The following is an 18,294-nucleotide window of genomic DNA, read 5'->3' as shown; positions in this document are numbered from 1 at the left end:
TCAATATACAGATGAAAATATTTTAGTAATAAAATGTTTTCCTTAAAAAGTTGAAAAATTGGATAGTTGCATTAAACTCACTATTTAATAAATGTTTGTTACATAGTGTAATAGTTTGTGAACAATCTCAAAAAATCTATTGAGTACTGGCAAGTTCTTAAAGCAATTTTGGTATTACAGAAAATGAAATCATAAATCTTATGTAAACTATTTTTTTGTTTGGCAAAACTGTAATGCAATGTCTAAAAATACCTTTTGAAAGCCTTATATCTTTAAAAGCCACATATTAATAGCGCTTGCATAACAGAATGATGCACATTGATTATAAAAAACATTTTCTACAGATAACGTAATCAGCATACATGATGTTGGTAGATAAACCAAGTGGGCGAGCTTATAATAATGCGATTATTAGTCCGAGTGTTAGTGGTTGTTTTCTTCTTAAGGCTGATGAAATTTGTGATTATTTTAGCACACATCCTACGATTAAATCCCTTACAGACGTGAAGGGAAAGAGGAACCTAGATCAACCAGACCACGAATGTCTTGGACTACTCACAACTCTGCATGTGCTGAATTTATTGAATTGGGCAGACAATGACTGTCATAGTGGCCCACAGGTCATGTAAGGCACAAAGACAGGACAGTTATAGGACATCAAAAAGTCTGAGTTGAGAAAATACAAAGGCGAACTGTAGTGGATCAGAACAAATCCTTGACGGAATTCTATATCTCTGTTTACGTTACATCCAAGACCTCTAGGCTACGAAAGATCCCATCCTTCACACCTATTACAATAGGGTTCATTCCAAAGACATACAACATATGGACAATTTAGTGATGAAACATAAGAATTACTAGCGGATACTCATTTGCACTATGGGCTCAAATTAAAGAATTGTGGCAAAACTTATATACAATCAAGCTAGCGTTTCCAAACTGTTTAAATTATTGTGTCTTATAAAAAAAGTTTACAAATGATTTTGGAATCAATTTGTTCAGATTTAGATAAAGCTCATATATATATATATATATATATATATATATATCTTTTACCCGATATTTACTATGATGGCTCCAGAAGCCATAACTTTGCTTTGATCTGTTTCAAATTTTGCACGAGATATTTTATTTGATAACGAAACACCTGTGCACAATTTCATTCAAATCGGATCAGATTTATATATCTTTTGTCTGATTTGCCCTTTTTGGCTATGGTAGCCACTTTTTTGGTCCTATCATTACAAAATTTAGTACGAGATCTTATGATTTCTAAATTTATTAAAATCGGTTCAGATTTAGATCTAGCTTCCATATATATCTTTCCTCCAATATGCCCTCTTTTGGCCATTAAATAACATTAAGTAATTTTAAAATGTGCAGGCAAATTTGACACCACGTAAAACTGCACACTCACACGAACAGTAAACATATGTTAAAATTTCTAAATGAAATGGAAAAAATTTTGAAATTTTCACAAAAAACACAGTATATACCCCAAACACAACTATCAAAACAAAAATATATAGAGAATGTATGCCACATTTTTAAAGTACTCACCTCTACCATCAGAATCCAAAGTTATTGAAATTCAAACTCCTTAAAAAAATATATAACCAACCAAATACTTGAAATTTCAGCTCTGTTTGTTGCTTACCGTTTGTTTAAATTTTGTAAACATTATCAGCTGTTTGCTAATAATCAGGGTTGCCAAATTTTATAATTACTTATGATTCTTACTCTTCAGTGTGTACTAAAGCAAATTCAATTAGAATATTTAAAAAAATCTCATTTTGTAAAATTTACTTTTTGCCGCTGTTTTACTATTTGAGCCCATAGTGTATTGCGTCGAAAGATGTTGTTCCTGATATGTCTTCGTCGGAGATTATTGAAATTATGTCTTGAGTCAAGAATTCTGATGTCGTGGCGGGGAGCTTTTGCGTCATGCAATGGGTATATTCTGCACCTGTCAGACCTATAATGCTATATAGTTTTGGTGGACGGAGCTTCAAAAGTCCAACTAATGTTCAATATTCAACCGGATCCAAAGGATGCCTTGTTTGTGCATCATAGCCGCACTGAGGACGACACTATATGATGCACTGAATTTGATGCAACTTCATGTAGCATCATCATTTTTAGATGCATTAGGCTGCGACTACTGCCTTTGGAGAACCAGGGGCTATGTGCACGGTACACAACCTTGATATAATGCCCAATTTCCAAGGCAGTATGAACTACACCTTGTCTGAATCTCTATTTGATAAAAAGTATTGTATCCCTTTAACTGATAGAGTTAACTAGAGCTATAACATATCTGCTACTAGGGTACATAGTCTTCTTCACGGATGGTTCTACGCTGGACGACCAGTGCGATCCATGGTGGAGGGTATATAAGATTCGGCCCGGCCGAACTTGGCATGCTCTTACTTGTTTGGTCTTAATATCTTATTTAGATTCAATTGCAGGATATTGTCCGGCTAAAAACCATGTTTTCTAGACATCATTCAAAGCTTTCTATTTATCGTTCAATGCTTTCTATTCAAAGAATTTTTATATTTCTAAATTACTTAATTTTGCGATACGTTGTCTTAAAATTTGTTGATATTCTGCATAAAAAACTTTTTGGGAATTTTTAAATCCTTTAATTTATCTTACAGTTATACAGTTCCAAAATTACCTGTTAAAAATTTGAATCATGACAGGGTGGCAACCCTTCATTATACGGACCTTAAATCATGCTCTTACTTTTAGTTTTTACATGTACTAATTGCCAAAAAAGAGCACTTTTTTAATTGGCATTTTTTTCCAGAGTATGCCTCATATGTGTGTATGCTTCCTGCGTCATGTCAGCTCCTACTTCGACATAAGATTCAAACGGTTATAAATAATGGCCTTTGAACGTTCAAATATTATGTGGGCCAATTTAAACTAACTGCTTTGCTGTCGTTGGCAAGAACAAAAGACTGACTCATCACGTTCGTCATGTTAGGTCATTGCCTGATCAGAAAACATGCTGCTGACTGATGTTTGCGACTAATGACTTCTGCAGAAGCTGTGAGGACGTCGAGGAAGGACTGTAAAACATGCTAAGTTCAATGGCTAGATATTTCATAAAAAAAAATAATGTGAGTCATCTGTGAAGTAAAAAAAACGGTAGGGATCGAAAATCGAAACGGAAGGTTGTGTTCGTTAGTACACCTATAGCGATTTAAATTCCAAGATAGCTTCTTCGGCTCTTATTCGTTACCAAAAACTTTTGATCAAGTAAAAATATTTAAATATATATTTGTACTCTTTGTTTTGTGTGTGTAATAATAGCCTATGGCCTTCATTAACTTCAACAATATACAACTCTGCCACACAAAATGTCAAATTAAAATCAATCTTTTTGAAGGAAATTCGTTGATATGGTCTTCACATTGAGACAACATTCATCCCAAAGGGAAAATTTTTCTTTATATATATTTCAATCCATTATATAGGTACTCCTCCTAAATAGCTGGTTTATGGCAAACTATGACCTGAAGCTAAGAAGTCGATTGCTATTCAATTCCTTTCATAACTTATTAGACATGCAACTAATAAACATAAGCTGTTGCCTTTTGAAAGGTAGTATTTATCGGATTAGAAGAAAACCGATATTCAACCATTTGAATGTTTTAAAATACACCACAAACAGGTATTTTTGGCAAACGTTGTTGAAGAACTTGTTTTTCTCTGCTACTTGGAACACACTACTGGCATACTATTATTATTGTCTACGTTAAGTTTTTAGTATTTTGACAGAATCAGCTGTATAAATGCACATACATACATTCACACATAGCATTGAAAGTTCGTTTTTGTTTATATTTTGATATTCTTTTATTTCTATTTTTCTTTTAACTGGTGAGTTGCAGAGAGAGAGGGAGAGAGTGAGAAAGAGAGACTAGCATGGAAACACACCCCCTCCACTTCGTAACAAACAAAACCATAATGACTTTGTCTCTTAGAGTTGATATTGGATTGGTTCATTTGGCATGGCATGATATCGTACGAGTGCGTGTAAAGTCACGCCATATATGTATAAACCATAAGTCTTGCCGCTGTGTTATGAAGAAAGATTACTGGTATTTTATACCCAAAGGGCAAAAGCAACATAACAAAAAATATATCTTCACAACAGTAGCAGTAAAAAGGCAAACATCATTGAAAACATAGTGTTATAGTCGAAGACCTAATATACTTTCTCCAAATGTTTGCAAAAACAAAAACTATAAGCATGTAATGCATTGATTATTTGATTGATTGACCATCAATGCTTTTTCGGAATAGTGGAAGAATATGTGGATTGTAACACATCTCTGTTTAATTTCTTTTCCTTTCAAAGGGTGATTTTTTAAGAGCTATAGGAAAGTTTTTCAAAAAAAAGCACATAAAATTTAGAAAAATGTATGAAATCTTTATTTGAATCGGTGTACGGTCCATGTTATTAAATAATTGAAGATAATTTTATGCAAATGTTGACTGTGACTGCGCCTCAAATGGTCCATCCGCTTAGTTCAATGTTGGCAAATTAATTTCAACGTTTCGGCCGGTATCTCTCAAGTAAATGCTTCAATGCATCAATTGAAGCGGACTTGTCTGTATGAACATGAGCTTTATCGCTGAAAATTTGTTGATGGTCTCGCCAGGATTTGAACCCAGGCGTTCAGCGTCATAGGCGGACATGATAACCTCTGCGCTACGGTGGCCTCCTTTAACATAGCCCCACAAAAATAGTCGAAAGGCATTAAATCGCACGATCTAGGTGGTCCTCAACATAAATATTGACCAATTGACCGGCCCCCAACATAAAAAGGTTAACCCTAATCGTCCCACAATAAGCCCATTGTTACCCATGCTGTTTGGAATGTGGCAAAACCAAATGTCATGCAAGTCAAGCTCTTACATTTTGGGCAAAAAAAAACTTAGATATCATCTCAAGGTAGCGCTCACCATTCACAGTTCCGTTACGATTCGCATCATCTTTGAGGAAGTACGGTCCAATGATGCCACCAGCTCATAAACCGCGCCAAACTTTGGCTTTTTCTGGATGCATTGGTAACTCTAGCTTCTGGCTGATCTTCACTCCAAAATCAACCATTCTGCTTATTTACATACCCATTGAGCCAAAATTGAGCAAAATTGAGCGCTCGATGAACATTCTTAACAGAGCATGCATTTTGATAATAAAATTCAATAATTTGCAAGCGTTGTACGTTTGTAGGACGATTCATGGTTAAATTATGGACCAAACTGATGATGTTTGACAGTAAAACAAAAACACGAAACGTGCGTAAGCTGTTTAAACCAGATTTACCAAAAAGATAATAGCTAAAAAAAATCACCCTTTTGTTCGTTTTAATCAATACGCAAGCAAGCCTTTGAATGACGTTTGCACACACAATACAATTAATTGATAACAAAAACAATATTCGATAAAAAAAACCATTTCTTTATAAAAAGACAGGTTCTTTGCCCTCCTGATAACTGACAAGACAAAAGAAAAGGGGAAAAAGAGTGCATTCTGACTCATTGTGAATTTTAGTTAGAAACTTGTTTTCTCAACTAATATTATTGCTGTACTTTGACTGTTACAAGCTTTATTGAAATATTTGAATATTACAAAAGGTTGTTTCTTTACTAAAAATTAAACATTAGATAAACAACTGATATATTATTGACGCACGTAATATCTCTGCTAGAAAACACTTGAATTTACTAAAGTAATTCCAAATACTTTTACCTAGCACCACCAGCTGTTATCTTATTATGTATGTTGTCGTTGTACGTAAACAAATGCCAATGAGTGCACTTTAAGGGTATCTCCACTCATACGTCATAGACAGTATATGTAACCACAATTACGTGCGAGTAATTGAGGGGAATGAACGAATAAAAGCCAATGCGTCGACAGACATGAGCATGTGTAGGTTATTCCAAACGTACCACATACATATTGTGAACATATGCCTCAGAAATGTCATTTTCGCAGTCAAGTTCAAAAGCATTTTTACATGCCTTGCTTGCTTGCTTGCTTGGGAAGGCACTTAGGCATTGTCAGTGGCGATGACAAACAGATACTCACTCTTCTCCACACATTTTGGAAAATAAGCAACAATCTGCTATACAGAGCAACATAATAACCGAGAGTACACAAGCAAATTGCATTGCCAATCGAAACGAAATATGTAGGTATGCGAGTATGTGTTCAGAGTGCGAATATGAGTGTCAGCCCTAATTACTTTGCATAACAATTCTTGATTGGCTTCAGCTGATACACGGAAAAGTTTAACATACAATCATATATAAGTTTTGAAAAAGTATTGTACAATACAATTAAATGATTTAGAAACATTAAGCGATAATCACTTGTGAAACATGGGTTTATCTCATAAATAAAACCAAATTACGGTGATTAAAATTAAAGTAACCTAAATAAATTAAAAAAAGTTTTATAATGGTGAAATAAAAAGTAGCAGAAGTAGCAGAAAATTAAGGCTTGTAAGGGTTCAAGAAGTCAAATCGGAAGATCGTTTCATATCGGAGCTATAACAGGTTCTTGACCAATTTGAACCACAGTTGTTGGAACAGAAAACTATCTGCAAAATTTCGGACAAAAATTGCGGCTTCCAGGGGCTCAAGAAGTCAAATCGGGAGATCGGTTTATATGGGAGGTATATCCAAATCTGAACCAATATGACTCTATTGCAATCCCAAATGACTTACATCAAAGTTAAGCATCTGTGCAAAGTTTCAAGCCACTAGCTTTACGCGTTCGACCGCTATGGTGATTTCGACAGAGGGACGGAAAAGATTAGATCGACTCAAAATGTCGAAACGATCAAGAATATATTGGGTTGCCCAAAAAGTAATTGCGGATTTTTGAAAAGAAAGTAAATGAATTTTTAATAAAACTTAGAATGAACTTTAATCAAATATACTTTTTTACACTTTTTTTCTAAAACAAGCTAAAAGTAACAGCTGATAACTGACAGAAGAAAGAATGCAATTACAGAGTCACAAGCTGTGAAAAAATTTGTCAACGACGACTATATGAAAAATCCGCAATTACTTTTTGGGCAATCCAATATATACTTTATGGGGTCCTAGATCAATATTTCGAGGTTTTGTAAACGGAAGGACTAGACTAGTAGTGGTAGGTACAAAAATCAATGTACGAGTATGTCTGTTTATTTTTTTGTATAGACTCAAAAACGGCTGAAACGATTTTTTTGAAATTTTCACAGATGTTGTAGAATGATTCTTTGGATAAACAGGGGTACTACAGTTTTTGATATCTTAAGGGGGTCGGACCTTCCCCCTTACCCTTATTTTCAAAATCGCCAGATCTTAGAGATGGGTGGTGCGATTCAGGCGAAATTTTGTTTACATTTTGTAGTAACCAGAAACAAAAATTTGGCATCCAAATTTGGAGTGAAATGGTTAAGGGATCCCCCGAAGCCCGCTAAATGGATATATAAACCAATCATGGCATCATGTGGCTCAAATTAAAGGTATTTGAGTGTAGAAAACGAATTTGATATCCTAATGTGGGACCAAGGGATGGGGGGCAGCTCCACCCTTAAAACGGACATATTTACCAACCATTGTGATATGGGGCTTAAATGAATGGTCTTTCGGAGTAGACCACAAATCTGTTGTCAACTTTCGGAAACAAATGTCTAGGGGGCTGACCCACCTCCATAAGACCCCTAAATAGGACGTATTGGCTGACTTTGGCAATATGGGCCTCTTTTATGAGAAGACCACATATCTCATCTTTTTTTCGAGGCTAAGTCTGTGGGTGTCCGCCCCACCCCTCAATACCCCTAAAACCGGACATTTTCACCGACTATGTCAATACGGCGCTCAAATGAAAAATATTTGAGCCCAACATTTGGGACCAAGTGTCGGGGGCCCCAAATAGTGCGTATTTGGTGATCTTGGAAATTTGGGGCTCAAATAAAAGATATTTGAGGGTAGAGCAGGAAGATGACATTTTCCCAGGGCCCATCCCTCTCATAACCCCCCAAGCCAGATATATTTTCCAGCTATGGCAGAAAGGGGCTACAATGAAAGGTATTTGAGAGTAAACCACAAATTTGGTATTCCAAATGTGGGACCAAGTAATTGGGGGACGCCGTTTCAGAACATCACTTTTAGGCTTATTATACAAACAATATTGACATGTAAACAATTTGGCATTATTAATTTGAATTTTCCCCATTTTTAAACATCGTCATTTTTCATGCATATACACGTATGCCCAGGAATAATATGTATGTATGTATACACTTTATGAAGTTCATTATGTCTACAAAATGAAAAATAAAAACCAACAATCATGTGAATGAGTATTTTTCCGCTTGTTTGTTGATGGTCAATGATTTTCATTGCCAATTTTTGGCTGTTTGTTTGTTGTATTATATGACTTATTTTCATCATCATCCTCCACCTTGTAGGTGTATTGCTATTGCTGTTGTAGTCCCATATATCTTGAAAAATGTTTTGTCATCCGGAATATGTGTTGATGTACTAATCCACTTTGTAGAACCTTGGAATGAGCTAAGCGTAAACTACGACACATTTTTTTTTTTTATTTTGTGCAGTAGCTATATTGAATCATTTGAAGATTTGATCATTTTCAAAAATTCCATATTTTTGAGTGATATTCATACCACATTACTCAAAATATTTGTTCAACAAATAGGTTTTGCCACCTTAGCGCATGATTAATGTTATTAAATGTTATCATCTATCATACGCTACATGGTCCACATTTCAATTGGTCCCATTGCGTATTAGTCATTGCATTGTGTATGGACGCCAAAAAGTCTGTTCTAAGTGACACGTGGCTAATGTTTTCTCAATTGGTTTTGCTCAAATGAGATGATCAAACACCAGAGTAATAGGAAATTTGTATTAACTACTAACGATAATAATATACTGAATATATTTCCACTAAGTTCGGTACGGAGGCCACCGTAGCGCAGAGGTTAGCATGTCCGCCTAGAGGTTAGCATGTCTGCGCTGGGTCAGCAGAGGAACACCTCAAGGAGGTCTACTTTGGAATATAGCCATTAACAATATTTTATTGTCTCTGGAAGAAAAAGGCGTAAAAAGCGTATGACGTGATGACGTGGCAATTGCGGTTAGCGGAAAGTTTCCCAGCACTCTAAGAGATATACTACTGGGCTACCGAAAGTGGTCTGGGTATAAATCCGTGCAAGACTGAAGTAGTTCTTTTCAGCAGGAAATACAAGTTGCCTACAGTGGAATCTGTCTCCATGGGTGGAGAGAATGGTCCATTTACAGAAAGCGCAAAATACCTGGCGTTTTGCTGAACAGGAAATTGAACTTCAAATCCAACATTTTGGAAAGGGCTAGAAAGGCCACTCTTGCCCTATACACCCGCGAGAAAGCCTTTGGCAAAAGTTGGCGATTTAAACCGCGAGTCATGCATTGGATATATTCTGCAGTTGTCAGACCTATTATGCTATATGGTGTTGTGGTTTGGTGGACGGCACTTCAAAAATCCACCTACTGCTCAATACTTAACCGGATCCAAAGGGTGGATTGTTTGTGCATCACAGCCGCACTGAGGACGACACCATCTGATGCACTGAATTAAATGCTACATCTTATGCCTCTGGACATTGTGGCTACCCAATTGCAGCGACCACTGACGTGAGGTTAACGGAATTTTCTCATGTAGCGGCTACGGACACTGTGTTCTCCTTGATACAATATCCGTTGTTTCAGGCAGTGTGGCTAACACCCTACCTGAGCCGTTTTTTGATAAAAACTACTGTACCACTATTCCTGATAGAACCGATTGGAACTACGATATCCCTGGTAACAGAAGTTACATAGACTTCTATACGGATGGTTCAAAACTAAACGAGCAGGTGAGCTTTGAGGAGTACTCTATAGATCTAAAACTGGTCATATCGAAGAGGTTACCTGACCACTGCAGTGTGTATCAATCAGAGATCGTAGCAATTAAGGAAGTGGTGGAATGGCTAAGATATAATGTCATTACGACGATTGGCATAATTATCTTCTCAGACAGCCAGGCAGCCATTAAATCCCTGGAGAACGTATATCTGAACACAAAAACCGCCCTCGACTGTCGCAGATCTCTCAAGGAGAAGGGTGAATAGTTCAAAATTCAGCTTTTCTGGGTGCCGGACCACAGAGATATCCTAGGAAATTCTAAAGCAGACGAGCTTGCGAGACTAGGAACTGCCTTACACACTCCAGGGACACTGGAATCTGTGGGCATGCCTCTAGCGACATGTAAGCTAAGTTTTCAAAACCGAAGGGCAATGAATGATATTGGTTTGCCCAAAAAGTAATTACGGATTTTTCATATAGTCGGCGTTGACAAATTTTTTCACAGCTTGTGACTCTGTAATTGCATTCTTTCTTCTGTCAGTTATCAGCTGTTACTTTTAGCTTGCTTTAGAAAAAAAGTGAAAAAAAAGTATATTTGATTAAAGTTCATTCTAAGTTTTATCAAAAATGCATTTACTTTCTTTTAAAAAATCCGCAATTACTTTATGTGCAACCCAATAGATGGTTACAAAGAGAGGGCTGTGAGCATTCCAAAACTATATGGCCTCATCTAGACTTGAAGAGGTCTAGTGCTTTACTGTCATTGGCTAGAACAGATATAATCATTGCGTCCGTCATGACAGGTCACTGTGTAATCGGAAAACATGCTGACAGACTGAAGGTTGCTAGCCACGACTTTTGCAGAAGCTGTAGGGACGAGGAAGAAAAGACTATAGAACAACTTCTGTGTGTGTGTCCCGCACTAACAGTTAGATGGAGTTCCACTTTAGGTTTTCATTTCTTTGAGAACCTGTCTGATTTAGTGGATGTAAACATTCGCGAGTTACTGGGCTTTTTAAAGCGATCTGTATGGTTCAACGGTAGAAAGTAGAAGGCATCTTCCTTTTTCTGTTCCTGTGGTATCACAATGGATGAAAACGCCTAAGTGAGTCTGATGGCAGACTGTCACTTAAACCTAACCTAACCTATGTCCGACGTATGACGCTAAAAGCCTGGGTTCGAATCCTGAAGAAAAAATCAGAAAATTCGTTCATATGTCCTTATCATTGAGCACTCATTGATATGTGAGAAGTTTGCCCCTGTTCTGTGGCAAGTTCAGAAGACAATGAAGAAGTCATAGAAGACACCTTTTGACAGAATTGAATTGAAAGTTTTCCTTTTTATACCGCAATATGTCGGTGAAAATCCTGCGAAATATTTCAATAAAGCTCTATCTAAATCATTGTCGAAGATTTAGTTTCAACATAATTTTTTTGTTGTGGACTGTGGGGAAATAAAAATCTGGCCAGGCCATATTTAATGCCTTTTCTATTTGTTTCTTATTAAGAAATGTTTTGAAATAACTCTCATCCTTAGATGTACTTGTACATTGACCTTCAAGGTCAAGTTTCGGCACTTATTTTAACAATTTCGAAACAAAAACAACTTTCAGTAGGTGACATCAAACAAGGAATGATTCATACGCACAAGAACCAATGGCCTGTTGCGACTACTCTATGAAATAATGAAAAGTCAAAAAAAAAATCTTATCATAAACCAGACATATGTACCTAGAATATTATCAAAATGCTTCTACTCATATTGCGAATTTATAACAAATTACTAATTATTTATTATGGTTTTTTCTTTCATTTGCAGATAAGCAAAACCGCGTTGGATCAATAGAGAAGTATCACGGTGAAAAAAAATTGCAAACAAAAAAAGAAAGTATCGAACCATCGATAGATATCAATAGACCTCATAAAATGGCCATGACATAAACCATACCTTCATTGAGGAGCGCAAAGAAAGGAAACCCCCATATAATAAATAGCCCGATATAAACTTCAGGTCATAAAACTGAATAATACCCTGGAACTGAAACAGAAGGAATTTATACGCTATTCGGAATTTCAGCAAACAAACTGCGCGTCAAGAACGCCCAACGTCTAAAGTGAACATAATCATTTTTGTTTTGCGATAACTAGCACCACCACCAACAACGTTTCTACTACTACCACTACTTGCCATATAAAAGTCATAAAAACGAAGAAGCAGCAAACGATAGCCGCCTGCTATTGCTGCATAAGGCCGCTAACCAAAGGTTTTGGCCATCATTTGTTCAAAAACTCAGCCACCAAGTGGTGGCGAAATTGACAAGCCTCTATAGAAAGACAAAATTAAAAGCTCGGAAACGGAAATAGCCGAGTAAATAGCCTATCAACGTTGTCTCAACAAATTAAATCAACGCAAGCGCAGCTGTAGCACATCTTCTTCAGACGCAAAGATGAATAGTTTAGTTAAAGTTTTTAGTAATTTTAAGGAATTCTACAGTGAAATCAATGGTGCCACCCTGACGGGAGCCATTGATGTCATTGTGGTTGAGCAGCCCGATGGTGAATTTCAGTGTTCACCCTTTCATGTACGCTTTGGCAAATTGGGCGTGCTAAGGAGCCGCGAGAAAGTGGTAAGTGAAAAATGTGAATCAAAAAACAAACTTTAAGTAAATATGCGGTTTAAAGTGCTTTAAAAAAATAATGAAAAAATTTTGTATTGGCATTGGCAAGTTACAGATATCGCAGAACTGAATTTTGACAGAAGTGAAAGCTTCTAAACTTTTTTGAAAAAATTGCTATGAAATGTTTGTAAAATGTTATGCAAACATTTTTAAACACAAATGTCAAACAAAACAAGTAAGGACGGACCTTTTGATACCCTATACCACACTGGGTATGCTGGCTAAGGCATCGAAATTAAAATTTGCATAAATTTGAAATATTGGAATTTTGATCAAAACTCGTGCGTACTGTAGGAGTCACTGGAGGCCACCGTAGCGCAGAGGTTAGCATGTCCCTTGAACGCCTGGGTTCGAATCCTGGCCAGACCATCAGCGGTGGTTTTCCCCTCATAATGCTGGCAACATTTGTGCGGTACTATGCCATGTAAAACTTCTCTCCAAAGAGGTGTCGCACTGCGGCATGCCGTTCGGTATCGGCTATAAAAAGGAGGCCCCTTATCATTGAGCTTAAACTTAAATCGGACTACATTCATTGATATGTGAGAAGTTTGCCCCTGCTCCTTAGTGGAATACCCATGGGTAGAAGTCACAGAGGAAATCGTTGTGTGTGTTCTGTAGAAGTCACAGAGGAAATCGTTGTGCAAAATTTTGAGCAGATTACATTTGCAAAGACGCTAAAAGTGAAAATCGTGAGAAACATATGTCTAAGATTTTCAACAGCAGTGCCGCGAGTCATAAGAGAATTCTTTGTGCCAAATTTAGTGAGAATTGGCTAACCAATGACTAAGTTTTTGCAGTCAGGTTAGATTAGGTTCGTTTGAAAAGAGGGTGCGGATGTTTATCCGCCCCATGCCACTATGAACATATACCTAAGCCAATAATCAGCTTCTTGTGCGTTCTAAAAACTAAAAGAAAAGTAACCTCGTAAAAAGAAAATCTAAGTTAGGAATTCCGTGCTGCTTACAAAATCCTTAATTGTAAATCTGAACCGATTTCTATGAAATTCACCATTAATGTCATAAGATAATCCTTTCTACCAAATTTCTAGACAATCGGTTAACAAATGACCATTTTATTGCATTATTACTGCAAATCGGACGAACATATATATGGGAGCTATATCCAAATCTGAACCGAATTTTTCCTATTTCAACAAGCTTCATCTCTAGGCCGAAAAACATGCCTGTACACAATTTGAGGGCGATCGAATAGAAATTGCGACGAATCGGAAGATGATTCTGAGTTGATCAATGGCTCTATCTCTCTTCAAATGCACTAAGTTATAATACCCTGTACCACAGTAGTGGTGTAGGGTATAAAAGCTTGCTCCACGTGCATAAATTTAACTGGGTCGAAGCACAATCAACATGCATCGCTTTTTCAATATTCATTGTACGCTACGGGGTTTATTCCACGTGGGCGTATACGTGACAATTTGATTTATTCATATTCGTCATTCGCTACGATGTACAGCAAATCACAAGTAACATGAATGAAGTCATTATGAAATAACTTTTTAGATCAACTTATTTGTTTTTATACCCTCCACCATAGGATGGGGGTATACTAATTTCGTCATTCTGTTTGTAACTACTCGAAATATTCGTCTGAGACCCCATAAAGTATATATATTCTTGATCGTCGTGACATTTTATATCGATCTAGCCATGTCTGTCCCTCTGTCCGTCCGTCTGTCTATCGAAAGCAAGCTAACTTTCGAAGGAGTAAAGCTTGCCGCTTGAAATTTCTCACAAATACTTCTTATGTAGGTAGGTCGGTTGGGATTGTAAATGCGTCATATCGGTCCATGTTTTAATATAGCTGCCATATAAAACGATCTTGGGTCTTGACTTCTTGAGCCACTAGAGGGCGCAATTCTTATCCGATTGGAATGAAATTTTGCACGACGTGTTTCGCTATGACTTTCAACAACTGTGCCAAGTATGGTTCAAATCGGTCCATAACCTGATATAGCTGCCATATAAACCGATCTTGGGTCTTGACTTCTTGAGCCTCTAGAGGGCGTAATTCTTATTGGATCGGAATGAAATTTTGCACGACTTCCAACAACTGTGCCAAGTATGGTTCAAATCGGTCCATAACCTGATATAGCTGCCATATAAACCGATCTTGAGTCTTGACTTCTTGAGCCTCTAGAGGGCGTAATTCTTATTCGATCGGAATGAAATTTTGCACGATGTGTTTTGCTATAATATCCAACAACTGTGCAAGGTATAGTTCAAATCGGTCCATAACCTGATATAGCTGCCATATAAACCGATCTTGGGTCTTGACTTCTTGAGCATCTAGAGGGCGCAATTAGGTTCAAATCGGTCAATAACCTAATATAGCTGCCATATAAACCGATCTTGGGTCTTGACTTCTTAAGTCTCTAGAGGGCGCAATTCTTATCCGATTGGAATGAAATTTTGCACCATGTGTTTTGTTATGACTTTTAACAACTGTGCAAAATTAGGTTTAAATCGGTCAATAACCTGATATAGCTGCCATATAAACCGATCTGGGATCTTGACTTCTTGAGTCTCTAGAGGTCGCAATTATTATCCGATTTGCCTGAAATTTTGTTCGACGGATCCTCTCATGACCATAAACATACGTGTTTATTATGGTCTCAATCGGTCTATAGCCCAATACAGCTCCCATATAAATCGATCTCTCTATTTGACTTCTTGAGCCCCCAAAGGGCGCAACTCCCATTCGAACTGTCCGACATTTTACACAGGTCTCCAACATATAATTTAATTGTGGTCCAAACCGGACCATATCTTGATATCGCTCTAATAGCAGAGCAAATCTTTTCTTTTTTTCTTTTTTTTTTGTCTAAGAAGAGATACCGAGAAAATAACTCGTCAAATACGATCCATGGTGGAGGGTATATAAGATTCGACCCGTCCGACCTTAGCACGCTTTTACTTGTTTCTATTTGCAACATAATCATCAAGCCTTGTAGTATGGATATATTTATACTGCAGAGGTTTGCATGTCCGCCTATTACGCTGAATTCCCAACTTCGAATACAGGCGAGAACATCAGAAAAAATTTTCACCGGTGGTTATCCCCTCCTAATGCTGGCGACATTTGTAGGGTACTATGTCGTGTTAATATTTCTCCCCAAAGAGGTGTCGCACTGCGGCACGCCATTCGTACTCGGCTATAAAAAGGAGGCTTCTTATCATTGAGCTTCAGATTTGAATCGGACAGCACTCAGTGATATGTGAGAAGTTTGCCACAGTTCCGTAGTAAATTTGCATATGCATTGATAACACAGTTGAAAACGATCAACTAAGTGAAGTTGCTTGGTGGGATCACAGCAATACCTCAACCGAACGAAAGCCACCTGAAGTTGTTGACATCCTTTTTCCTTTATATTTTAAACATCGATATATGTCGTTATATCGATTAAATTTGTTAAGGGCACAGAAGGCAAATTTCATTGCGAGTTCTATTGGCTCCTCCCAAGACTGTACCACGATAGCTATATATAAATACAACGTTCCATATATCCCTAAGTTTACTCCTGAAGTTTACTTCTAAGACTCAGAGTCTCGATTTGGTATAATCGAATCGAAGTCTAGTCGCTTCAATACTGTCTACGTGACCCATCAACTTTAGTTATTGTTATAGCAGTGTGTTGTACACTTAGACTTCATCGAGTCAATCCGGTAAGTATAAGCGGATGTCATGGGATTCAGCAACTTTAGTAAGTCTATCGACGTGTTCGACTTTAGCAAGAAAAAATTTGATGAAACTAAATTGCATTGGATCTTTATGACGCTTTTTCATGTTCTGTATACGTTTGCAGTTGATAGTTGCTTGCCATGAGTTACACTCGCCTTTCAATTGAATTTCATTCATTATGTGGACGAAAAAATACCGAATATTATCTACAAAATTAATTTGCTAGTGTTTATTGTTGTGTTGGTGTTGTCATTGATAATACTAATTGGTTGCTTTTACTATTGATTACTTTATTTTTCTATCGTATTTTTTTTTTGAGGTTTTGATAATAATTTCAACATAACCTTGTGCATAAATTATTTGCGACGCGCTTTCTACATACTTGAGATTGTTTTTAGAGGTGTTGACAGTTTTTTTATCTTGAATAAATTCTCATAGACATATTTGAAGCATTTAATGCCATAAGAATAGATAAAAGTCTAAAGAACTTGAGGTCTTTTCATAGTGTGAAAATCAAAGTGCGACGATACTTTCTAAGCCCGTTGTTATACCATTCTTCAAAAGTTAAAAACCCGTACTGTAATGGTTCAGAACGTGAGCCAGCGAAAGCCTGTTAATGCATTGAAATGGCGTGTACACCTGTGGGATAGAGAGTCATCAATAATTTATTTATCGCAAATGCGATAAAAACCTTAACGAACAACTTTTGCTCTCAAGAGTCAAGCAGTACAGTATGTTATAGGCATGTGGTTTCACTAACAAAATAATCGTTGGCCCGTATCTCCTATACTTTGCGAGATAGATTCAGGAATGTTTATACGATTTAGCAAACGCTTATAGGCACCCCGGTAGCCGAGTTCGTAGCGTGCTCGGATTGCCAATGCGGGGTAGTGGGTTCAATTCCACCAGAGGCCTTTGGCTGTCGCTACTGTGGTATCACAATGAACTTTGTCTAAGTAATTCTGTAAAAGACTACCCCTCAAAATAACATAATCTAGCAAACGCTCATGCTTGGGTTACCAGTACGAGGGTCGTGGGTTAGATTCCCACCAGAGACCTTATCTGTCGCTACTGTGTTATCACCATGAACTTCAAATTGTTTAAGTGAGTCTGTAAAGGTCTGCCATTCAACCTAACCTAACATACGCTCATGCTTGGGTTATCAATACGGAGATCATGGGTTCGATTCTTACCAGAGACCTGGTCTGTCGCTACTGTAGTATCTTAACATACTAAAATAGTCTTAGTGAGTCTGTTTAGAAAATTGAATGCCACTCTAACCTAGCGGACCCTCCCTTCTTAACTAGAGTGATCTCAATATCGCAAACAGTTACCTGGGGCTGATTTCGGAAAGGAAAGTGAAATGGGCGTATAGATTTTCGTCACCTAGCAGACTCGAAATGGGATTTGCCATAGGTGCAAAAGTGTGGCCAGTCTGATTCAGACATAAGCATCGCTAGTATAGTGGGCAGCAATGGAGTAAGGATGTGCAACAAAAAAAGGTTACAACCCATCCAATGAATATATTATTCTAACTAGGGAGCTTAAGACGATTTTGAAAATCAGGTCCATATACTTACAGATAAATTACGAGACATTACTCCTGGCTTATGAGATATACGAACATAGTGAAAAGGAATGGAACTACAGAGTTTCCAGGCCGAATACCGGAGATGATAAATTAGGTCAAGTGTGAAGCAAGGAGGCACATAGGCAACCTGAGTGCTGTTGCTACACGGATGGATCGAAGATGGGAGAGAAACCGAGTTTGAGTATCTAAATTAGGTCAAGTGTGAAGCAAGGAGGCACATAGGCAAACTGAGTGCTGTTGCTACACGGATGGATCGTAGATGGGAGAGAAACCGGCTTTGAGTGTGTAAATTATAATTTCAGAAACCCAGCTCTTCAATCGCCTGCCAGATGGTTATATATTTCCTTCAAGCTGATATCCTATCACGGAATGTGTGAACCGGTATAGAGTTAATACGTGACAT

The 18,294-nt window shown here is 37.3% G+C and overlaps 1 protein-coding gene across 5 annotated transcripts in view; it reads left to right on the top strand.

Annotated features, from left to right (window-relative positions):
* Window positions 1-18,294, top strand: part of LOC106085316 (phosphatidate phosphatase LPIN3) — a 71,662-nt gene that overhangs the window by 17,749 nt on the left and 35,619 nt on the right. For all 5 annotated transcript variants that reach the window (XM_013249521.2, XM_013249523.2, XM_013249522.2 and 2 more), the window contains one exon: window positions 11,743-12,550. In XM_013249521.2, the coding sequence (XP_013104975.2) occupies window positions 12,371-12,550 (180 nt within the window). In that variant the 5' untranslated portion in view covers window positions 11,743-12,370. The remainder of the gene's footprint in view (window positions 1-11,742; window positions 12,551-18,294) is intronic.

Source organism: Stomoxys calcitrans, chromosome 5 (assembly GCF_963082655.1).
Source record: "Stomoxys calcitrans chromosome 5, idStoCalc2.1, whole genome shotgun sequence".
Taxonomy (NCBI): domain Eukaryota; kingdom Metazoa; phylum Arthropoda; class Insecta; order Diptera; family Muscidae; genus Stomoxys; species Stomoxys calcitrans.
This window is presented reverse-complemented; position numbering and strand designations above follow the sequence as displayed.